General features: G+C 35.2%; 1 protein-coding gene across 23 annotated transcripts in view; it reads left to right on the plus strand.

Annotated features, from left to right (window-relative positions):
• INPP4B (inositol polyphosphate-4-phosphatase type II B) overlaps window positions 1–25,978 on the plus strand; it is a 988,233-nt gene that overhangs the window by 788,404 nt on the left and 173,851 nt on the right. For all 23 annotated transcript variants that reach the window (XM_054252895.2, XM_054252897.2, XM_054252896.2 and 20 more), the window contains 3 exons: window positions 6,816–6,946; window positions 7,311–7,415; window positions 22,624–22,732. In XM_054252895.2, the coding sequence (XP_054108870.2) occupies window positions 6,816–6,946; window positions 7,311–7,415; window positions 22,624–22,732 (345 nt within the window). The remainder of the gene's footprint in view (window positions 1–6,815; window positions 6,947–7,310; window positions 7,416–22,623; window positions 22,733–25,978) is intronic.

Genomic DNA, 25,978 nt, shown 5'->3' on the forward strand with positions numbered 1-25,978 from the left:
AAAAAATGCATTTATGTAGCTAACCTCCTTTGCCATTCATGCCAAAGGCTTTGTAATGGTATGCAACTGTTTAATTATAACATTAATGCCAGATTGCTTCTTATATCAATGAAGCAACATGCAGAGACTGGACCACAGGGTGCTGGTATCTTTGGGTCTTATAATGCTGGACACCATTATGCTCTTGAATATATTTTAGAAAATATAGTCAATATAACTGGTAGGCATGCCATTTAAACAAAAAGATCCAGGAGTTTAAAAATCGAAATAATAATTTGTCTTTTGTTCAGGCTTAGTTTTTAAAGCACATGAAAGTTTACACATGTAGTTCTGTACGTACGTCAGTAGCCCAGGTTCTAAATCCCACTCACAACATGCATTCGTTAAGTACACTCTGTTTGTTCGCCATTTGTTTTGATTTTTGTTGCTGTTTGTCTTGTGTTTCTTTGTCTACAGTAAAGAACAATATGAGGTAAGGGAACAGTGGGCTTGGGGATTACAGTCTAAAAGCTTTATGGTATTCAAGTGACTCTGGGAAAAAAAGCAGTTTTACCTTAGCTTCTCCTTCTGTGAAACAGGAGTTTTCAGGTTATTCTCCGAGCTTCCTTCCAGTCATACCATCCTGGGAGTTTATGATTCTTATATGAATTCTGATATCCTGTAACTTAGACAATCTAGTATAAATATTCTGGGAATAAATGTAGGTATTAATAATTACAGTGAAATAACAGGTTTAAACTGGCATCTGCGGTTGCCATTCCTCTAACATATTGTGGTACAACGACAATGAGGAAAGTAAGTAATATAATACATATGTGTACATACACAACGAAGGTCTTTTTCATCTATGCAAATAAAGAGTTGATGTCCTGGGCCAGGCGCAGTGGCTTATGTCTATAATCCCAGCACTTTGGAAGGCCGACAGGGGTGGATCACGAGATCAGGAGTTCTAGACCAGCCTGACTAACATGGTAAAACACTGTCTCTACTAAAAATACAAAAATTAGCCGAGCATGGTGGTAGGTACCTGTAGTCCAAGATACTTGGGAGGCTGAGGCAGGAGAGTAGCTGGAACCTGGGAGGTGGAGGTTGCAGTGAGCTAAGATCATACCACAGCACTCCAGCCCAGGCAGCAGAGCGAGACCTCATCTAAAAAATAATAATAATAAAGAAAACAAATTGATGTGCTTTGAACTATATTTATCATTCACATATCATTAAGAGCTTTTATGTAGTACTTAACCAGCCGCTAATCAACTGCTTAATAAATATATGTTAAGCCATTGAGTTAAACAGCAGAGTGTGACAAATGGGGCTCATTCAAGAAGGACATTCCCAAAAGCCAGACTATATTACAAATCCTGGGGTGACCAAGGAGAGCCAATGAGCCCGAAAGTGTCTGTGGTGAGAAACAACTCTGCTATCTGCAGTCTTCAGGCAAAGCAAATAGGAAAGTGTTAGTACAGACTTCTAGAGCTCTGGAATGTACTAGTGCTTCCTGCCTCAGGTCGTGACTTTTCATTTGACAAATAGCTCCTGTTGTAATACTAGGATCTAGTAGAGACTGAACTCCTGATGATAGGACGCAAAGGAACTCTGTGACTAGAGCTTCCCATTGTGAACTTGGTGGGATTTATCTGACTGTATGATACAGAAATAATGTATTGTTACATAGGAGAGATACATTTGGAACATTGGATCCATTAGCTTCAAATATTTGGGTTCAAGCAGATCAACAGTGTATGACCATATATCATGAGGAGGAGTCCCAGAGTCTCCTATCATCTGTCTCTTATTGCACTGATGGTTCTTTGTCAAAAACCCTCAGGAGTTCCCTATGACTAACTCATAGAGGAGGAAAGTACTTGCACTGGTATAAAAATGGGTCAGCCTGACATGTTGGGTGGACTTTAATGTGAACAATGAAGGACATTTTCCCAGTGGGAAGATCAGCAAACAGTGTACTTGTCATTCCCTTCATTTAGAGAGGGAGGTGACCTGAAGGACAGATGTATATTGAGCTTTGGCAGAGTTAATAACCTGATGGGCCTGGAAGAAATAAGACTAGAAAATCAGATACAAGGAGTATAAGCAAGAGGCATATGGATGGGCCTGTAGGAATGAGCACAGTCAAAATCATGCCTATCAAACAATCAGCACTGCAGAGGAAGCTCTCTACTACCAGGTGGATGTCATCACCTGTCCGGTGGATATGAGCCCGCCTCCTTTCTCAGTTACTCCAGAGTTCGTGCAATAGACCCATAAAGATAATGATCTATTGTGGCTGGATTTAGACCTTGGTGATAGAGACAGGGACTATGCATGGTCCCAGGACATGCTCTCCCTTTCCAAAGCTAATACAGCTATTGTCACTTCTAACTATTAAATGCCAGAAACAGACTGACAATGAGCCACTGAGATGATACGATTCCTCCAGGGTGTCATAGTGACCCAGCACCTGTGGGGTGGCAGGCAAATTAAGCTGGATCCTCTCCACCTTGGAGCGGGCAGCAATTTGTCCTAAGTGGGTGAATAATGGTCTGTATGTGTGTTTGCCTTTCCTCTCATAGTGCCTTCACTGGCACCTGCATCTAATAGCCTAAGACTTCTTAATCCAGTGATATAATGCCCCACATAATATTGCTTCTACTAAGGGACATTTGCTGCTGTATCAAAGAAGACACAACAGTGAACTTATGGTCACAGTATGTTTTATCACCCAACAGCCACAGCCTGATGGAACAGTGGAATAATATTAATTCTGAAAAGCTCAGCCAAGGCACCAGCATGAGGAAGCACCTTAGAATTGGGGTACTGCCCTCTAAGATTGGGAAATACACCAAACCAATTGCTGATATAGAATGCTGTATTTATCATACCTGGGGCTCACAGTTCTGGGACTAAAGGTAGACCCTTCCTGTGATCAATAGCAGTGACCCACTGATAGTATTTATACTACCTTTTCCTAAAACCTTATTCTTGGCCAGTTAGAATCCTAGTTCTCGTGGTGGAGGCAGGGGAGCAGTGCTGTTCTTTCAGTGGAAGCTGTGATTGGTTCTACATGTGATCTGGTTACTATGTGTTCCTCATGACAATAGACCAACACAGACGGTATGAGATTACCATGCTCACCACCATGAGGAGATAGGGCTATTGCCACAAAATCTGAACAAGAAAAAATATGTCTGGAACTTGAAAGTACTCCATGCCCTGATGGGAAGGAGAAATTGGGAAAGACTCCAAAGGAGAAGGAAGACAAAGGGCTTAATTCACCAGGATTTAGGTCTGCAACACCCTACTCAACATCAACTCAGAGCTGAAATGCTGAAATCCTGAAATGCTGGGAGAGTATGAGGGAAAGTCTGGGATTAGTGGTAAAGGAGATAGGTGATGAATATCAATCAAGACCTTAAGGACTAGTTGGGGCATTGGATATTGCGGCTGGATTTACTCCCACTCCTTTAAGTCTCCGGGGAATTGCAGCTTGCCATTACTCCAAAGGATTATACTTAAATTCTTCTCTTGGGAAAGATATGACGGGCCTTGTATTGATGCTATTGGGATAGCAGCAGATGGTGCAAGTACATCTGAGCTGTACGTGGGGTTGTCTGTTCTGGGCCATTTGTCTGCCTTTCTACATTGGCTCAATCCTAACATCTCTTCACGTTTTGGACCACTTGCTCAATGGTGAGCCCCAGATAACTGTCGCCTTATCTCTTAACATCATTAGCTATATCAGCCTTTCTCAAGGTGAAGACCAGGTGTCAGCATGTCCCCAGTAGCAACCACCTTGGAAGGATTCACAGTAGTTGTGGCAACTGTCATATAGGGACACACCCAGGAAAGTTATGTCTCCATTAGAGACAGTGGCTACCCAAAGGGACATATTATAAAATCATAAAGGCAGAGGACTTAGTGACCTGTACAATGAATCTTTATCAGTGAAATACAGAGTATGACAAGCAACTGACATATAAATGTCCCTCTCTCTGACTGTTAAAAAACTGTTTCAAGGTGTAAAGGTTCTAAATGACTTCTTCAGATTTGTTTCACATGACCAAATAACCCGCCATGTTTTCTTGTGAAGTTCTGCCTAGCTCAGTCATGTACCACCTTGTGGCTACTTTCTTCTCTTTCCTGTATCACTTCTTCTTTTAACCCTGTTGTGGTTGACCTAGCATTGCTTGATGTCAGACTGTATTTCCTGGAGAATTTGGATTGAGATGCCAAGCAAAGTTTTTAATCTAGGAAGTTTTTGAACACTGAGTGACAAATTAAAATGTGATTATGAATAACTAGCCCTAGCCTTCCAGATTGGAAAGTGTACCAATTTTCATGTACCAAGTTATCTTCTATCTTTATCTATTTTAATGTACAAATATACTTCTCTATTTTAAGGAAATTAATGTGCCCATTAATTTCTTTCTTTTTCAAAAAAATGCAGTGACTGTCTTACTCTGCCCTATTTTATTTTGCAATGTTTTCATTACTCTGTCTGGTTTATTACACTTTTATCGTATAATTCTCCTACATTAGAACTCTTCTCAATGCAGAGAGACATATGCTAGTTGCTTGTCCTTTTCTGAATGTGTACCGTTTTTACTGTCACCTCCTAGAACAAACAGGTTCATCAGTATGCTTCTCTATATAAATCGTGGCATAATGGAAGAGTGCAATTAATTTTTAACAAAAGTTATGGAGTCCTCACAGCTTGTATCAAAACACTCCTCACGTAATTCTAAACTTTTCTGAGAATATTTTGCCAAACTTATCTTAGGCAGGGAAATGTACACCACCCCCAGCATCCCAGAATGTAGTCAGGGTCTTCACTACCACTCTTTTACCTTCCTTGTCATCCCTTCTTTAATTATGCTTTCTGGTGATGATTTAGAGATAGTACAAATTGTAGTCCTATGGTGCATCTGTTAGTATTAAATAAGAATGATTAGCTCATGTTTTTATTATAGCTGTCTATTGAAAGCAAAACTGAAACTTTACATAGAAACTTGATACATTATACTTGCCGTCTATCTCAGATTCAGCCTAGTTGCTCAGATTCTCCTAGACTTGAATATATCAACCTTTTGGAATTACTTGTTTGATTTAGTGGTTGTGGCTTTTGCCTGAGCTTGTACATCCTGCCATTTGAGAGCAAACAGAGGATTCAACTCCCTCCTCAATCTTCAGCCTTCTCTTTGTGTCCCCTTTCGTCATGAATTATTTTTTACTCTATTGTCTATTGATTAATTACTTTTTCTCCAATGAATTGCATCATGAATACTAATCTTTGGAAAAGTTGAGAGTGAGATGAATGTTCACAAATTATAAAGACCTCAGATGAAAATTGCAGCAATTCGACATTGCAATCCCATTGGAACAAAACAAAGACAGTTACAACCATTTGAAAGCAAGTCACATTTTTGTACACCATCCATTATTCCTGCATTTAACAGAATGTTAAAGACTCTACATCTTGTGAATTTATTAGCTTGGTATTTAGCATGTTTCATGGCCAAAATAGCAAAGAAGCTTCATTATTACTGGTTAAATTAGCCTCATGAAAATGTTGTTGGTAAAAGGTTACAGAAATGAATAAGAGATCTAACCAAGAAGCATATTGGACAATTTATCACTATAATTTTAAAAAGGCATTCTGATGATTTAAATTAACTTGGCTAAAGGGTAGAGATTTAGATAAAAGTTAATAATTAAAGCCAAAATGACATGCTTAGTTAGCTCTTCTTTTTAATAACAATGCATACTCATCAAGTAGTTTTGTATATTGTCCTTTTGGCAGAAACTGAAGCTAAAAAAACCATACCTGACAACACCTTTTATTTATTTATTTATTTATTTTTGATTTGATTTATTTCACTCTGTCACCCAGGCTGAAGTGCAGTGGCTGCAGTGGCACTATCTCAGTTCACTGCAACCTTCACTTCCTGAGTTCAGGCGATTCTCCTGCCTCAGTCTCTCGAGTATTTGGGACTACAGGTGTGTGCCACCACACCTGGCTAATTTTTGTATTTTTAGTAGAGAGGGAGTTTCACCATGTTGGCCACACTGCTCTCGAACTCCTGACCCTGGGTGATCCTCCCATCTTGGCCTCCCAAAGTGCTGGAATTACAGACGTGAGCTACCATGACTGGCCAGGCTTTTGTTTGTTTTAAAGAAATATTTGTAACTATGTTATATATAAGCTGAATTCCCTAAGTATCTCATGTTTGCTTCCAATATGGTCAGATAGCCCTTCCCACATTCTTTGATTTTGTACAGTTGAAACTTAAAAACTTAGCTATCTTTATGTAAAGGTTTTACTATTTGCTTTTATTATTATTTATTATTATTTGAGATGGACTCTTGCATGTTGCCCAGGCTGGAGTGCAGCAGTACGATCTTGGCTCACTGCAACCTCTGGTTCCTGGGTCCCAGTGATTCTCCTGCCTCAGTCTCCCAAGTAGCTGGGATTACAGGCACCTGCCACCATGCCCAGCTGTCTATTTGCTTTTTAACTAAATGTCTTCTCTATGTATGTAAGAATAGGGAGTCTGCCATCTTTGTGAAAATTTTATCAGGGAATTTAACATTTCTTTTTTGCCCTTTGACTTAATGTTTTTATTTGTGTGGTCTAAACTATTCATTTTTTGTTTGTGCTAAAAAATAAAAAAAAAAAATATTTGAGCTAATAAGCTCACAGAACTTTCCTGGGAATGATGATGAAATAATTTTTTATTATCACGACAACTGTGACTAAGGGTGTGTGTCTGTGGATTTAAGATAAAAATAAAGTTTCTCCTCTTTTTCACTCTTAACAGAAACCAGGAGATAAAAGAACTTGGCGAGCTTTCTCCACATTGGGACAATCTGAGAAAAAACGTCCTTACTCACTGTGATCAAATGGTGAATATGTACCAAGACATTCTTACAGAACTTAGCAAGGAAACAGGTGTGAAGCAATAACTCTACTTACTCAAAGTGAATTGAATTTTCTGCATGTGAAATGAAAAAAAAATTAAACACATTTTATGGAGATAGGAGAACTGGAGAATTTTTAAAACTCTTTTATTTCTAACTTTATCTTCTTAAAACAAAGAAAACACTACCTTATTTTACCTTACAGTATTGTAATATGAATAATTGAGAGAATTTTTTAAAATATTGAATTTCTGAGAGGAAAAGCAAGTTATAAATATAGGATATGTTTTTCTTTTTGAAGTTCTTGTAACATTTTTCTGTCAGGTTTATCTTGTACCACACATATTAATTTATCATTATTTACTAATAATGTTTAATTTCTGATTTCCATCTAGGTTCCTCTTTCAAATCAAGCAGCAGCAAAGGAGAGAAAACATTAGAATTCGTTCCGGTAAATCTACATCTGCAAAGAATGCAGGTACACAGCCCTCACTTGAAAGGTATCATCATAAATTATTCTTTTAAAAATGGCAAATGATGTTACAGTGTGTACTTCTTTAAACAGCTTGAGTATTGGCGGAATTCAATAGTTTAACAATTATATAAAGTTGAAAATGAAACAATTGAACCTCATAATGACCCTAAATGTTGCTAAAGAGACTATGATATTCTTGTTGCTGTATTTTTGGTAAATACTTTGTGAATGTAGCACTTGGACTGAGGTAGAGATAAATATGCAAAATGGACAGTAGCACAGGTAAGTAGTATTAACAGTGGCTAATAGTTAACATTGGTGCTCATTTAAATTAGAAAAAGAAAAAGAAAAAACAAAATTTGTTTATATTTTTCCTGTCTTGAGAAATCAAAGCCCAAACATAGACTAATATGCTAGTTTTTAAATTTACTTACTGGTAACTATCAACAGAAACTCCCTTTGCTATGAGAAACGAAGTGAGGATAGTAAGGTAGAAGGTGGTAGTGTATTCACGTGTACTCAGTTGTAAGAAATACTTGTCAAAGAGAAATATATAGGTTTCTCTGAACATACTTGAAAATGGTCCAGAGTGACCAATATGATGTCATATTTATTACCATTCTACATAATCCCTTGCCATTTATCAAAAATATGTTTTTCAATGTATTTTCACCTCCCCTTTTCATTAACTTATTGCTATAGCAGTTATGCAAATTTAGGATGACTGTATGCTCGTTTGCTGGCAAAAATCTGAGATTATGGCCCCGTCCCTGCATATGCCTATGCCCAGTGTTAATGGCACCCTTGCTTCTTTTCCTTCTTAAACGCCTTCCTTTTTAAATGACAAATGCTGTCGTCCTCTTACTAGTACCCATCTTTTAGGGGGCTTTCGGGGAAGTACCTGAAAATGTATACAAACATACATACAGAGACATCTAAATTCTCATTCCGACACTGTTTTGTAGCCCTTGTCACAACATAGGAGTTAACAGGTTTAGACAGGTTAAAACACAAGAGTCATTGTATACCATTAGTGAAAGTGTAAACTGGTGTAGCTACTACCGTAAAAACAAATATGGAAGTTCCTAAAAAATCTAAAACTAAAGCTACCATATGGCCCAGAATTCACACATCCAGGTATTTATCCAAAATAATTGAAATCAGTATCTCAAAGAGATGTTTGCACTCCCACATTCATTGCAGCATTGTTCACAGTAGCCAAGACAGAGAAATGTCCACTGATAGGTGAAAAGATAAATTGTGATATGTACAAAGAGTAGAATGTTGTTCAGTCTTATAAGGAAGGACATTCTGCCATTTGAGAAAACATGGATGAACCTGAAGGATATTATGCTAAATTAAATAAGCCAGGACACAGAGGGACAAATACCACATGATACTACTTTTAATGAGGAATCTAAAATAGTCAACTGCATAGAAGCTTAGAGTCTAATGGTGGTTTCCAGGGGCTTTGGGGAGGATGGAAAAAGGAGGTATTAATCAAAAGGTACAAAGCTGCAGTTATGCAAGATGAGTAAGTCCTAGAGATCTACTATACAATACAGTGTCTGTAGTTCACAGTATTATATTGTATGCTTAAAAAATTGCTGAGAGAGTGGATCTTATGTTAAGTGTTCTTATTATACACATACACATTAATAATAATAGTAATAATAAAGAGGGTACAGAAACTTTCGGAGATGATGGATAGGCTTATGGCATAAGTCGTGGCAATGGTTTAAAGAGTATATATTTATGTCAAAAGTTATCAAGTTGCATACATATATAGCTTTTTATATGTCAGTCATACCTCAATCATGTAGTTTTAAAAACTGAAAGTGAAATCTCAGTTCTGCCTTAGAATTGTCAGAAATTTTATAATTTGAAAAATTAAACTTTATTGTTTTTTCATTTTTGCATACCAATCCTGTATATACCACCAGCTGATTTGAAAGCTTAAATGTGATTATAATGATTCTGATGCATAATGTTTTTATACTTGGTGATGAAGTATATGAAATTTTAATTTAGGTCTTATTCATCACAAATTATGTCAAGTGAAAGAACAGAAAAACAAAAAGAGAGAGATGGATTGGCCCAAGGCATTTAAAAACTGCTGTGGTCTGAGTGTGTCCCCCAAAATTCATGTGTTAGAAACTTAATCCCCAATGCAACAGTATTGGGAGGTGAGACCTAAGGGAAGTTATTTGGATCAAGAGAACTCTACACTTATGAGTGAACTAATGCCATGGTAAAAAGATCTTTCAGGAGCAAGTTCACCCTCTTTAGCTCTTCTGCTATGTAAAGTCAAAAAGTTTGTTCTCTCTTGCTTTTCCACCTTCCGCCATGTAAAATCACAGCAGAAGGCCATCATCAGATACCAGTACCTTGATCTTAGACTTCCTAGCCTTCAGAACTGTTAGAGAATAATTTATATTTTTATAAAAGTTACCCAGTCCATAACATTATGTTATAGCAGCACCAAATGGAGTAAGATAGTAATTCTTTTCTGATTACTCAGTGTCTCTTAATAGTTTGAATAGAATAATATGTAATGACGTTTAAAATAATAAAGTGTTAAGTATTGAAGAAGCTAAAACACCTAAGAAGTATCTGACAATCAACGTAATATTTTTCTAATAGCCAAAATAAAAAGCCTCTTATGTAGTAAAATGTTTATATTATTTGAGAGTATAACAGCCCTGGGCTTGAATTGTAGCACTACCACTTCTACATGAGCTGAGTCTGGTATTTAATCTTTCTAAGCAATTTCATTCTCATTCCTGATTGAGGTAGAGTATTTACAACACATAGAATGATAAAAATAATAGTAGTTTTATTATACATGTGGTTTTTTCCATCACTGGAACAAGTGTATCTGTCTGTTGTATCAGAGCTGATGAAACTGGAGAAAATTGATCAGGTAAGAGCCTATTAAAAATCAATGAAGTCTTGAACTAAGAAAATAGCCAGATTTAGAGTAAAGATGATTTAGAGATACATTTTGAAGAAATCATCACATGCAAATACTTAATGACTGATGCAATAAGGCAATAAGGGAGAAGGATAATTTGTTTTACAGCCATGGTTAGATGACAGTGTCATCAAAATAGATAGATTTGTTTGGGGCCAAATACATATAAATTCATATTTAATTATGCATTCAAATGTTTGTTAATTAACCTTAAAATACTTCCACCAAACAAAGGAAAATTATGATCAAAGTGGCCTTTTGTTTCATACTTCTTTCTTGAAAATGAAAGAATCATGTACTATGCTGTTTTCCAGCAAACCATCTGAAAAAGAGAGTAAAATAGGGTGAAGACAATATGTTTAGTTTCTGATTCTCTGATTTGAAAGAAAGAATCTGGCAACTAAAATAAAGAAATTTAGAAAAGCAAAGAAAAGTGTGTGAGAGTGTGTGTGTGTGTGTGTGTGTGTGTGTGTGTATGCATGCAGGCACTTTCTAGCTTGTTTGGTTTGGGATATGTATTAGTTTTCTAGGGCTGCCATAACAGAGCACCACAAACTGGGTTGCTAAAATAGCCAAACTTTTTCACAATTCTGGGGAATGGAAGTCTGAAATCAAAATGTCATGAGGGCCGTGCTTCCTCTTAAACCTACAGAGTAATCCTTCCATGTCCCTTCCTGGTATCTGCTGGTTTGCTGGCAATCTCTTGCCTGCTGATGTGATATGCCAGTCCTCTCTCTTGCTCATGGTGTTCTTCTGCCTTCAGTGTATGTCTGTTTCTGTATCTAAGTATTTCCTTGAAGGACACTAGTTGTATAGAATTAGGATCCATCCTAATGACTTTATTTCAACTGGATTATATTTGTAAAATCCTTATTTCCAAATAAGATCACATTCTGAGGTATCTTTCTTGTCAGGTACAAGTAAACCCACAACAGGATTTAGAAAGGAATTTCTTACTTGTAGTGACAATTATCAAGCAATATAGGAAAAACCAAAATTTTAATGGAACAGACATAGGGTAAAACCCATGAACTAGATTTTTGACAAAGCAGTTAGCAGAAAGACTGGCTCTAGTCTTTGAAGAGCTAAGAAGAAAATATGGGGAAAAACTAGATATCCTAAGAGCCATATTAATGGGAAAATTACTGAATTGTATTGCATTTTTAACTGCATGTTAAATTATCAAGCTTATATTTTAAAGATATTTACATAATATTAAAAGTTGTTATTTGAAACTGGAGTTCAGAGTAAGTAGCTGCTGTGTAGACTAGATCACCAACTAGTGGTTGAAAACTCCACTGAAATTTTGGGCCCTTACCACTTACCACTTAGACTTTAACTGTGTTATTTGACCTTTCTTAGTCATTATATTATTTGCAAAATTAAAAGGTTAAAAGTTGTCATCGGTGGTAGTGATTCAAATTTTCTACTTTCTTATATAACATATATTTAACAGATTTTAGACTGCAGTTAAATTTATTTAAGATTTGTGGCTACTGATTTGAATGTTTAGCTGAATTATTATTGCAAGACAGTAATGCAAGTAAGATGGGCTAAGCCTTGGTATTTTACTGGCAAGTTATTTGGATGTGGTCTATTTTTTTTTTTCATTTTTACCATTAGTAAATTGTGTCTATTCACATTTGATTAATAAGCCTGCTATATTTGGAGAGGAAGCTTTGCAAACAATAGCTGGCAGATCCACCAAATATGAGGCTAGTATCTAGTTCTTGAAATAAATAACTGAGCAGAACTAATGCTGTCATGTCTCCTACTGACAAATGAAATAACCTCCAGTTAACCTACGTGCCCTGAAACTCATTAAGATTTTCATCCTTATTCGTTAAATTAAAGGCAACAAGTAGAATACTTACCACAGATCTCAGCTAGCAGTGACAAGCATGAAACATAAACCCCAAAATTAAAAACAAAAGTTTTTATACTAATATACTTTAGTACATTTTATTTTCATAGCACATCAGTTGTGAACATTATGGAATATAAACTCCTATAATGTAATATTCTGTTTTATATGTTATAGATATACAATAGAAAAGTATTGTATTTTGCTATAAAATTTAATGAATTCAAACTAAAGCAACTGCTTTGTTTCCCAGCAGACATAGTTTATGGATCTGTTGTAATCTATATTACTAAAAGTCTTCTTTATGTAACTCTGCATTATTAATGCACAGCTAACTCTAAGCATGAGTGTTTTGTAAATATTAGCTATATAGCTGTGGTTTTACTTTGTGAGTCTGGTTTTTTTAGATATAGCTGCTTGAGTGATCACAGTGCCTGACACAGTATGTGCTAAAAAATAAAAAGAGAGTCTGGGGTGAACACTTCACCCAAGCTGAATCAATGGAGTTTCACTTGTGGATTCTCTTAGGGATTCAGAGACAACCTCTGCTCATGAATTTAACTCTTAATTGTGTTCTGGGAAACCCAAAAAGTACTCGTTTTTTCCATGAGGAAGAAAAATCAGTAATCAAGCCAACAACAAAAAGAGAGGAAAGGCAGAGATAGTCTCTCATGGCTTTTCAGTTCCTGATTGGAGCACACAGGGAATGAATGGGCTTGCCCTTAGTTTGCATGAGTGAAACTCACCTGTCAAGCACAGCCCCGCCCACTCTCCTTGTTTTTGTTTGTTGTTTTCTAGGTATCTCAAATAAGGTTCTGTAAATCGGTATGAAAAGAGCCTTAACTAATGTATGTTTTTAAAAAATGATTTTATATCATAAAGCTGCAGCTGACATCAGGTCCAACACTGGACAAAATTTACTGCTTAGCTATGGAGGAGTAAGCTAACCTCTGTGACCTTTCATCTTCTAATCTCTACAAATAAGGAAGGAGCAAAAGAGAGGAGCTTCTAGAGCTCTCTGATGTCTGTCTCTCAAGAGTTTGAGAGTATCACCTCATCAGTGAAGCAAACTTACCTTAGATATATTTAATAACGATGTCCAATGGCTTAGACTATTTTGAAACATATTTCCCTTAAAAATCCCTAAAGGCTTGCAATTCCTGTCAAAGGCATCTTGCAAGTCATTTTAAAATCAGGATTATACTTAAGTTGTTCCTTGATATGAGGTCAGCATGTCTTAATTTTTGACATTAGCACTTTTTTATAGTTGTAGGAATTTTAGAAAGATCTTCTGGTAAAAATAGAGTTATTATCTCATTTCTATTATTAAATGGCTTTTAAAAGGCTACAAGGCAGCCCTATTATTAAATCTCAAACCAGTCTGGTGTCTGTAGCTTGACAAGACTCAACAACTTAAATTCTACTTCTCTATTACTTTTTATCTGTTACTTTGGATGCTATGCAATTTTTACAAAGCCAAAGACAATTTTTGAGACACTATAACATGTCAGAAAAAGGAAGACAGATTTAGAAAAGAACCCTTATTTTTTTGTGTGCTTAAATTTTCTTTAAAAAAAATCCCACTTACATTTTTGTAATTGTCTTTTGATACCAAAAATCTGAATACTTTTATTATACACAGCTAAGGGCTATTCAAATAACAAAGATACATAAAAAATAGGATATGGCCATGGTAAAAACTGTTCAAAAAAATCATAAAGAGCTGGATACAATAAAGAGATTTTAAAAATGATAACACAAATTTTACCAATCAAATTGATACCTTAGAATTTTAATTTTGTTTTCTTATAGGTTTTTTTTTTTCTTGTACATTTCTTCTCTTTGGAGAAAAACAATCAATTGCAGATAATTCTAAATGTAAAGGAGTACAACCCCAACGAAGAATGAACATGGTACTAAGTATATACCATTCTTCATTGACTGAAGAGACCAGGAAATAAATCACATGGTATGCATAGATCAGAATACTATTTTGTAGTAATTACAGGTGAAATTCAAGACTGAAAGGGCCAAAGTATCCTTTCACATTAGAATACTGGTAGCTAATAATTATCAAATGACAATTGCAAAATGTTAGGATTACCTAAGATAATAAATTTATAATTTTCTTAGAAAGTATTGGTATCTTAACAATTTGAGTGACCAGTTTTAAATGTGAGGAAAAATATCTCAAAGTTAAGGATTACACAATTGTACACAATGTTATTTCAGACCACGTGACAAACCAAACATACCCATAGCTGGAGAACAAATTTGTTTCCTTTGGCTTAAATTTATGTCAATTCTGAGGATATCATTCAGCAGCTATTTTCCAATTGTTTCCTTCAAAGTCACTCTTTGGCTATCAAAATTAAAAGTTTAAAACTTAAAAGCCACGTTTTGAAGACCTGCAGTGTACAAACGCCATTGAAAGCCAAATTCATGGAACTTTTGTAAACTATGCCCACAAAGATTCAAGCTTTTTGAGGATTGGTTCTGATCAAGATGGGTAGAATCAGAATGCAATAGAGGAAATGGAAAGAGAGGGACACCTTGTCAGCTTTATAAGTATCTAGACATAAACCATATCTAAGTGTCTCTGTGGAGAATACTTCTTGATATTAATGGAATATCGTAGTTAGGTTGAAAATGCTTTTCTAGAATTCAGATAACAGGCTGCACTTATACTAGCTGTGAGAGTTTGTCAATTTGAAATGTATTCTATGAAGTTTGAAAATGAAGAATATTTTTCCCTATTTGTTCTCTCTAGTACTTTCACATTTGAGAACACTTAAGTATGCCTATTTTTTTTCAAATCCTGATTATTTCGTCGCTTATCAATATATCTTAGAATTTCATATCCCCAATCTGCTTTATTTTTAACTTACTTTTATTGTGTTGTTTAAGTGATAATAAATGATCAATAACATTATAAAAATGATAAAAAAGAATGAGAAATAAAAGATAGAGGCTGATAAAGAAATAAATATGGAAGTATACATACACAATTAGTATAGGACATATATTTTCTTGTCCTAGCTACTGAAAGGGAAAGCAGTGACATCATAGTAGCAGTGAGCATAACTCATCCTCAGTGCTTGATTTCTAAACACTATTCTCTAACAAAAAGGATCAAAGTTCATTGTAAAGGTGGTTGATTGCAGGGCTCAGTCAGAGAAAATACAAGATGATTGGAGAGCATCTTGTGCCTCTAGAAAGTAATGAAATACTTGAAATACTAGGGGAAAAATGTTTTAATAGAATAGGTAAATATAAAAGGCACGACAGCCAACCTTAAGGAGCTCCCAGAACACAAAGCTGGCACAACTTGAACAACAAAAAGATGTTCTGAGTCATTAATCAAATAAAAAATTCCCATCAGTCTATATTAATATTAATAGATAACTGAATAAGTAAATGAATGGAGGAGAAGAGTCAACCATGCCTTTCAGAAGAATTCCAATTAATAATGTGAGAGGAATGAAACAAAAATTACTATGTAAATATATCAGTAATAATTTCAGATCCATCAATGAATGCAAAAATTAGTGAATAAATGTTTAGGCAGAAAAAAAGATACTTGCATCATTTTAAAGTATGTCCCCCCCCCAGACTTTTACTAACTTTCTAGAGGAGAACTGACTATTGGTAGTGACAGGCACCCCAGTGCATCAAGGTTAGCCTCACAGTAGTACAGTAAACCTATGCTGATATGATGCTCTGAGAAGGGCATGTTGCCTCCATAGTAGCCTGTTCCACATTGCAGAACCTCAGTCTAATGATGAAACACAAGGGAAACCCAAGCTGAAGAACATTCTGCAAAGTAACTGATCAGTACTCTTCAAAAATGTCAAGATTATGAGAGACAATGAAAGACTGATGAATGGTCATAGATTGGAGGAGCTTGAGAAGACCTGACAGCTGAATGAAAGGCAGGATCCTAGAAGAGAAAAGATGTGTGAGTGGAAAAACCAATCTGAACACATCTCCTTAAAGGAATTCTATATTCCTTCCTCTTTTAGACAGGATATTAAAAGTTAATTCAAATTTCATGGAAATGTTGAGAGCAATTTAGTTATAATAAGCTCTTTGTTCTTTTATAGATTATAATCCAGAATATATATACATATATACACACATATTCCTGAGATGTGTGTGTGCATCTTTGTGTGTGTGTGCATGTGTATCCAGATTCTAATGTTTTTATTGACAGCATATATATTTTATTCATTAGTTAAGAATATTGATTCCTTATGTGATCTAATGACAAACAATAATGAATTGAGTCTCAATATATATATATGTTTATTTACTGACATTTTTGAACGCCTACAACATTACAATTATTTCTGTTTGGAGAAAGACAAAGATATTAAATTTATAATGCCTGTATTTGACATTGTATAAAGCCTAGAGAAGAAAGTAAATTAACTGTTGAAATTATTTTATGTGATAGGAAAAATAATTAATGCTCTGATAAAGATATGAATTTAGGACTATGATAGGAAAGAGGAAGAAGTAAGTGTTTCTAGTTGAATACATTATACAAAGATTTCTATGTAGGAACTAACTTAGCAGCTAGTCCTAAGTATGAAATTTACAAGAGTAAAGGACAGAAAAGTGAAAGAGGGAAGGGTGGTTTAGGTAATAGGAAGAGCTTAACAAGAATTTGAGATTTGGAACAGGATTAAAGAAAAGACATTTAATTAACTGTGTCATTTACTTTCTGTATTCTGACATCTTAACAGAATATGTAGAATATCTTTCCATGAATTATCATGAGTTAGGAATATGAATCATAAATATGATAAAGGCCAGATAAACTGTTTTCCCTCAGAATATTTTCACTTATTTCTCTGACAGCCACTTAATGTTTGCCTATATTATGAACTTATAAAATAAAAAAGTAAGGAAGATGCTAAAATAAATATATGAGAAATTGGAAAAGAGTTCAAAAACTATGAGTAATTCAAGGGATTATAAATAAGACATTGGTACTCTGAAGTGAAGGAATCCTGCACAGAACACAGGGAAGGAAGCCAAAGATGAGAACAAGGAAATGAACGAGGTGATAAGAAAAGGCAATTGAGGATATGGCATAAGATTATGGAAGATTAAAACAAAAAGTAAAAATAGGGAAAAAGCATTGGAGGAAACTGGAGAAGAAGGCTTAAGAAAAAAAGTACTTTAAAAATGAAAAAAAAAGAATAAATAAAAACTATAATAAAAATAGAAACAATACCAGGATGGGAAAGGCAATTAAGATCAAAATTAATTTTGCTTACAATTTAAGTGTGTACCTAGTTTCTGCTGCGTAAATCATACTGAAACCTCCTTATATTTGATAAATAAGAATTACCTCAACTCTAATACAGAAATGTCTGTCCATAATTTTAAATAGTCACAGGAAATTAGGGTAACCACTGAGAAGAGTATGTGTTCAGTGAGTGTTTGTGAATGAATAAAGATTAGGATAATATAGGTTAGGTCAGGTCAGTTTAATCATTTTTTAACATGTTTATAAATTACAAGCTTTTGTTTGCCCTCTGAGACCACAATTAACAATCAATGTTTAGTCTTATTTTTGGTGTGATCACAAAAATACCTCTATTTTAGAAGTAGACATCTAGAATGTTAATGCAAACCAGCTTTTTTGAGCATCCAGTATATGCTCATGGTTGCTGCAGCCAATGGAAAATATAAGCATGACTAAGGCATTAAAGGTTGTTTATAATATAAGTTTGTTTAGTAAATCAGACTTTGGAAAATATATCAGAGCCAAAACTTAATACCATAAGACTAGGCAAATTATTTAATCTTATGCATAATCAGTTTTATTATGTATAAAGTTGGGGAAATAAGATTTATTTTACAGGATTATTTTGAAAATTAAATGAGATTCTGAAAATGAGTACCTACTAAAGTAATGGTACAGGGAAGCACCGAATAAATGCTGGGTGTTGTCCTGATTGTTCATTCATTTAGTAACTTTTATTGTGCTCTTACTGTATTGTAGCCATCATCATTATTAACATTGTTGTTATTTACTAAATATAATTCTTAACCACAAATAACATATCCAGTGAAGAATATGAGTCTTAAAGCAATTGTAACAATTTTATGACCATATTCATTATTTTATTTGAATATAGAAACTATCATAAGGAATTAAATAAATCTTCAAGGTAAAGACAAAGCAATGTGGAAGTATAGATACAAATTGTTATTCTGACTGGAATATTCAGAAAGGCTTCAAAAAGAAGGTGGTAATTGAGTTTGATTGCAAAAGAGCAGCGGAATTTCAGTGACAAAGAAATGAGAGGAAGGTTAGGATGGAAAAATACCCAAGTCAAAGAACACAAGAACCAAGATGTAAAGAATTCAACAAATATGGAACTGCTGTTGTAAGTGGACAACAGGCAATCATGCTATAAATGAGGAGTACCTCCCATGTGCCAAGCATGGAAGATACACTCTTGAAAATGACTACAATAATTTTTACTTTTTTTCTTTTTTTTTTTTTTGGTGGGGGTCGGGGCATGGAGCTTTGCTTTTATTACCCAGGCTAGAGTGTGATGGGGTAATCTCGGCTCACTCCAGCTTCTGCCTCTCTGGTTCAAGCAATTCTTTTGCCTCAGTTTCCCCAGTAGCTGGGATTGCGGGTGCCTGCAACCACATCCACCTAATTTTTTATAGTTTCAGTAGAGAGAGGGTTTCACTATGTTGGCCAGCCTGGTCTTGAACTCCTGGCCTCAAGTGATCCAGATTATGATAATATTCACTTCCATAGTGCTTATAATACACTGAATGATGTGACCAAGGAAAAATTGGACCCAGATCATAGATGACTTGAATATGGCCTTGAGATGTTTGAATGTTCTTCTATGAATGTTTATAAGGAGGACTTAAGTATTGAAGGCTGTGTTTCAGATAGAGTAACAGACCAACCACCCATATAAAAGTGAGCTACTGCATTGTAGTTGCAGAGAGGCTAACACTGAGAGGTAGTAGTCATCCTGACAAAAATTAGGAAGATGAGAACTAAGATAAAGATAAGTAGTATGAACAAAAGGAATTACTATTTTGTAACAGAGTTGTTAGGATTGGTGAGATATAATAAGGGAAGGAAAGGAGTTGAACGTGATCTTGAGGGCTCTACTCTGGGAGGCTTAAAAGAATGTGTTGTCTGTATTTGTCACAGGGAACCAGAAGAGCCAGTTATGGTCAAGAGTTAGAACATGTTAAGTTTAATAGGCTTTGACACTCAGCAGTGTCTATTAGGCAGTTAGGACTTGGTTTATTTTGTTTGGAAGAGGTCAGAGCTAGCCAAGAGATTTCATAGTCCTTGGTAAAAATATGGTGTGATACCCCTAAAAGGGATGAGTTTGTAAATAGAATGAAAAGAAAATGTTAGAACTTACAAAACAGCTTATTCATAACTTTAGGAGTCATACTACAGATGGTTCTATAGAAACAATCCATTTAGATTTAACAATAAACAAACAGCTCTTTGTTATGAGGGGAGGAGACTATTCAAATGATGTGCTCCTTCTCATTTACATGCTATTTCAGAATGTCGTGGTTTCTTCATATATACCTAGAATTTTCATGAGCAGTGAGGTGGATGAATAGAGATTGTTTCTGTTCCCAGAAAGTAGCTTTGGAGGATGCTGAAATTATGCACGAATTGAACCACACCGCAAAGATTCACCGTAAACCTGAGACAGCTAAAATGTCAGGGGCTGCCACTTGCATAGGCCTCTTAGAAGGCACTAAAAGGAACCATAGACATGTTTGTGGTCAAGTGTGTTTGCAAATGTTAGTTATTTAAACTTTCATCCATTCATACTTCTGTCTCTATTCAGATTTCACCTCCCCTCTCCTTCCCTTCTTATTGGGTAGTTCTGAACAGGCCACAGCCAATGTTTTTTGGGGAAGTTGAAGTAATACATTTAGTTTAGGCTTACTGGAACATATGTCTACATTTTTTAACAAAGCAGCTTTATTGAAGTAAAATTGACCTATGGAAACCTGCATATATATTTACAACTTGATGAATTTGGATGTAGGCATACCCTCATGAAACTGTCACCACAATTAAGGTAACAGACAAATCCATCACCTCAAAAAGGTTGGTCTGTGGCCTTTTTGTTGTTGATAATGTTGTTTTAAGACCACTTAACATGAGATATGTCCTCTGAATACATTTTTAAGTGTACAACACAGTGTTATTAACTATAGGCATTATGTTGTACAGCTTTTCTCTGGAGCTTATTTTGCATAACTAAAACTTCACTGCCATTGAATAACAACTTTGCATTCCCTGACAGCCACCAGTATACTCTGCTTCCATGAGGTTGACTATTTTGAGTACCTCATGTAAATGGAGTGTCTGTCGTGGAACTGGCTTATTTCACTTAGCATATTGTTCTCTAGGCTCATTCATTTTGTTGCGGATGGCAGAGTTTCCATCTTTTTTAAGGTTGAATAATATTTTTAGTCTCTCTGTGTATTGTTGGTATTGCTGGTCACCCAGTTTTTGGCAGAAATGCGGCATATTTTATTGCATTGTCATGATAATGTGTGCATTTAAATTAACATAGGAACTGATTTCACTCAGAAGACTGAGCCCCAGTATCATTTTTTCTTTCAGACTCAAAAGTTTATTTTTATAGAGAAATAAACAAAAGCTAATACATCACCTTTCTTTGTTTAATTGGTGCAATTGTTTCTTATACAAAAAATAATAATCGTAGATAACATTTACTAAATGCTTATCACTTTTAGCTACTTTCAACTACATTTTATAGTGAGAAAACAGACATAGAGAAGTTAAATAATTTTCCCAACGCTAAACAACTTGTATGTGGCAGATTTGGAATCCAAAGCCAGTGACTCAGGCTCCCATCATTAACTTAAACCACCAGGGAACTCTGAATCTCTGTCTCTGAGTTAGAAGCCAAAAGTCCCTGAGTATAAAATCCTTGGGGTTTTAGACAAACAATTAACTTCTAATGATCCTCAGGATTCTCATCAAATAAATGAAGGTGGACTAAAACATAATGTTGGTAACTTTGGGGTGATCTCATGACCCTTTGAGAAAGCTGTGATCCCTTTCTATGACATAGAATAGATGTAATTATGTAATTAACAAACATCCTTGGATACCCTGAAACCAGTATCTTAGCCCCAGGTTAAAATCCTCTGGACTAGAAAATATTTAAATTTCTTAAAAATATAATATTCTGCTACCTTAAGAAGAGCTGACTTCTAGTTTATTCGTGACTTTTTTAAAGAGGACAAGAGATTACCATTACAGTGACCTATTAAATGATTTTCATTATATGCCTTATTGGCAGGTTGGTTTGTGTTGTATTCTTTTCTGTAACTGCATTTTCTGAATGCTGCTGACATCTTTCACTTGAAGACATTTTTTATTAGAAGAAAATTGTTAGATGCATCTGGATTAAACTACTCTGAAGACGTTATGGTGTTTACCTGAAGCTATAAAATAATTTATGTTTTCCCAGTAAATGAGATCTGAAGAACAACCCAAGTGTCAATAGCAAAATCAATTTGAAAAGGATCTACTATGAAATTAGGTTTCTCAAATAAAATATAGTTGAACAAGAGAGCATTCACTCTGTCTTCCTTCTTATGGGGATACTTTGCATTAGAATGTAAAAATGATGGCTGTTTTGAAGCCGTAAACTTAATACGTATCAAACTTCATGGCTTTCAAGATCAAAGGATTAAGTTTCAATTTAAATGTATGGATTTTGTGTTAAAGAAACAAAGTATCTTACTAGAAAACAGAACAAGAAACATTTTGTGTATTCTTTCTATGTCACTTAAGGAAATTGCAAAAGCATCCATTTGAAATTGTATAAGATTTAGTATACACAATCAGGAAAGTACTCTGTATAGATTTTTAAAAATGTATTAGTATTATTCTGCCCTTGAGCCAAAATGCTTAATAATTTGGTTTTTTTAATGTAAAATTTGGTTGAAAGATTGTTCTTATTGTTGAATTTCAACATGATTGCAAATTAAATGATGCAAAACTCAATAAAGTAAAATACGCAAAAGAGCAATTAACATGTTATCTCAGTAAGTATGTAGAATAATGAGAGAACACACTGTTCTACACTGTAGCATGTAATTAAGATATAGTCATAAATCAGGAAAATATTATATCTTGTTTAGGTGCACAGGTGGCTTTTAGAAAGATTGATTAGCTCCTCTTTCCCCCTTGAGATGTGAGTTCATAGTTATTCCTGCAAAATTAAACAGAATATTTTCTCATACTTCCTACAGTAGGTATGCTTCAATGCAAACAGTCTGATGGAGATAAATATTTGCAAAGTGTTATCTCCTTGTCTGTTTCTATTCCAGATGCTCTCTATGATGTCATCACTGTGGGAGCCCCAGCTGCCCATTTTCAGGGATTTAAGAATGGTGGTCTGCGGAAACTACTCCATAGATTTGAAACAGAAAGAAGAAAGTAAGTAAAGACATGAGGAAAGCACGGGTTCCATTAATAGTATCTTCCATTTGGGGGTCTATATAGAAGGTTAGAATAAAGAAGATTGGTCCATGACAATATACAGTTCTTAACATCTCTAACCCATTTGGTAACATAAAGGTTTTTAATATCTCAGAACTACCAGAGAAGAAGTTAGAGTAAACAAATTGCCTAAGTGTGTTGCTTGTTGAGTAGCATTGTGATGGCAGAAAATTTTCCCAGAAGCCACACGACTAAGGGGTGATACTCTAGTGTCAGCTATTGCTTGCTCAAAGGAAGTGTTCAGAGATTTAGCTAGAGATAACAGTCTAACTTAACTGTAGAACCAAAGATACTGAATGGTGAATATGGCTCCTGATTTATGATTTTTAGCCTACTAGTAATTTCCATAGTGGCCGGAGGCACATTTAATTGTGCCACTTGAAAAAGACACATTCATATAGAAATCTATGTTCTGTTCCTTAGGGAAAAGGCATGACCCAAAAACTGGAGTATTACCACTATTATTTATAATTTTAATATACTGTTTTTCTAGTTTTGCTTTCGATGCTTTTAAATATTTCCTTATAAAGGTTTTGCAGCAGTAGTTTATTGTTCTCCTCCATGTCTCCTCCAATTAAGCTTACTTATCCTATAATATTCTCTGGCTATGACCACGCTCATGTGAAACGTGCAGCGCCTTGTCCAGGCCTGAAGAATAACTACTTTCCTTTTCAAATAGTTCCTCTTCTTAAGTTAAGAACTGCCCCCCGCCCCTGCTTTTTTTTTTTTTTTTTTTTTTTTTTTTACTTTTAGGTTCTAAGGGTACATGTGCAGGTTGGTTTTTTTTTTAATTTATTTTCCAGGGAAAATCGCAGGTCACAGGGTTTTGGTGTACAGGTTATTTTGCCACCCAGGTAATAAGCATAGTACCTAAGAGGTAGTTTTTCAATCCTCACCCTCCTCCCACCCTCCACCCTTCCACCCTTAAGTAGGCCCTGGTGTTTGTTGAAGAATCCAAATTTTGAAAGTTCAGGGAAAGTAGTCATTCTTTAGTCACAGTTGATTTAGTAATAGTATTAGGAAATCTATTTGAGTGGAAAAACCAGAAATTATTTTAAAGTTTTATCACATGTATCAAATAGAAATGTGTTTTTTGGTGCCCAGGTGTTTAGGGAGAAAGTATGTAAAGGAGGTTAGAATTGAATAATTGACTTATTATATAAATATATAAGCTACCAATGCATATATATTTTTCTTTTTCCTTTTTAAGAAATTGACTTTGTTACAATATTAACTCAGTTACAGTTCTTATTCTGATTTTTCAGGTTTTTTGTTTATTTTTGTTTGTTTGATTTTTGGTGGGGTAGGGCTTATAGTTTTATAAAATGATACTGCATGCATAGATTAGAGTAACCATCACTGTTATGAACATCATATAGAACTGTTTCATCACCACAAAAAACTCCCTCGGTTTACCCATTAATACTCACACCCATCTCACAAATATTATTGCAGTGGGGAGTGTAAGTCAAAGTTTCAACCATGGGCTCTGCAAGGGAGGGGCATCTCCTAGTAACTTTATGGGAGTTGGAAGTTAATTCAAGCCATAAGCCCCATGGGAAAGGGTTGCCTTTTCTACTGAAGTGGGGGTATGACTGGAAGACAGGTTTTTGCCCATGGAATCCGAGTGGGGATGGAGGGTGTTTGTTACTCATTCCCTACTGTACCATTCTCCTAGTGGGGGAGAGGCATGACATTTTTGTGGTATTCACCCCCAGAACAGGTTGATATGGCTGGGCCACCCTGTTCCAGGTTCTTTGGCTTTTCCTGGCTGCTATGTTTTTATTGGTGCTTTGGTGCATTAAGGAATTCTGTGACACCAGCTTGGGACATTGTAGGAGGCAAGAAAAATCCTGTGAAGCTCACTGCCATATCATTCCTTAAGTCCTGAGGACCCTAACCAATATACCTTCTTTAGTCTATCTTTAAGAGTCTTTTGATAGGTGACATACATGTTTTGTCTAGTGTGTTCCATTGTGATCAACAGGGGAAGTAAAATAGATTGCATTTAGTTCATCTTGTTTGGAACTATGTCTCAGCCTTGAGAGTTGACTTATTTCATTTTCTCAATTAAATTTTAAAGTATATAACCAGCTTAGAAGACTGAAAACTGCCTACAGCACAATTGGAATCCAGTTGTGCATATAAAGCATTAGTATGTGAAATATGGAACCTAACCCTATAATTTTATAAAACATATTTCTGTCAGAGACAACTGTTGAGTTCTATGTTACTCTAAATAATATTTCTTAAGTTTTAAATATTCACGTAAATATTTGAATCCTTCACTTTTCTTCATTTTTCAGTGGACTGTTACATATTTATACACACACACATGCACATGCACACACACACACACACTCACAAATCTTCAGTTAATTTTAACGTAAAAGTGTGTTCAATTCTTGCAAACACTGATTGCTCTAAATTTTTCATTTGTATTCTATATCCCATTGCTTTATTAATAAAATACAATGAAGATTTTAAAAGAAATAAAAAAGAACTTCGTGTGGATCTTCAAATAACTCTTTTTAGGGCAGTGGTATGGGACAAATACAGCTTGCTGAGGTGATATACTGGTGAGCGTGGTTATCAGCCTACCCATGAAATTAAGAGCTGCCCTGAGCAGAGATTTAGTGACTACAGAGTCATGGCACCATGCCAGTACTTTTTCTACAGGATTTTTCAGCAACAAATATTGCATTTGTCAGTCAACAGCAATGTATTGAAGTAAAAATGACTATATGAAACGAGTAATTTGGGCTTTAGGTTAAAGTAAAGAATTACATTTTGCAGGACATGAAATCACAAATAAGGAAATTTTTCTTTGCCTGTCACCCCCCCACGAAACAACAACCACAACAACAACAACCACAACAACAACACAGATAGCTAAGTCTTTTAGGCCAGTTTTTTTTGGAGCTACCACAGCCATTGTACTATTTAACCTCCATTTATTTTTTTTCTCAGCTAAGCTAATAAAATACTGTCATCTGAGAAAAGATATAATTTGTGTTTATGTCACTTGGTGATCTCTTTTGTGATGAATACATTGGCCACAGAGTGAAAAGGTTTTAGTGTAAGATAATATTGCTTATTGTGTGTATATAAAGTAATTCCGGTCATACAACCATATTTATTAAAAGTTACAATTAGGGAGATTGAACTTTTAAAGCACAGTAT

Source organism: Callithrix jacchus, chromosome 3 (genome assembly GCF_049354715.1).
Source record: "Callithrix jacchus isolate 240 chromosome 3, calJac240_pri, whole genome shotgun sequence".
NCBI lineage: Eukaryota > Metazoa > Chordata > Mammalia > Primates > Cebidae > Callithrix > Callithrix jacchus.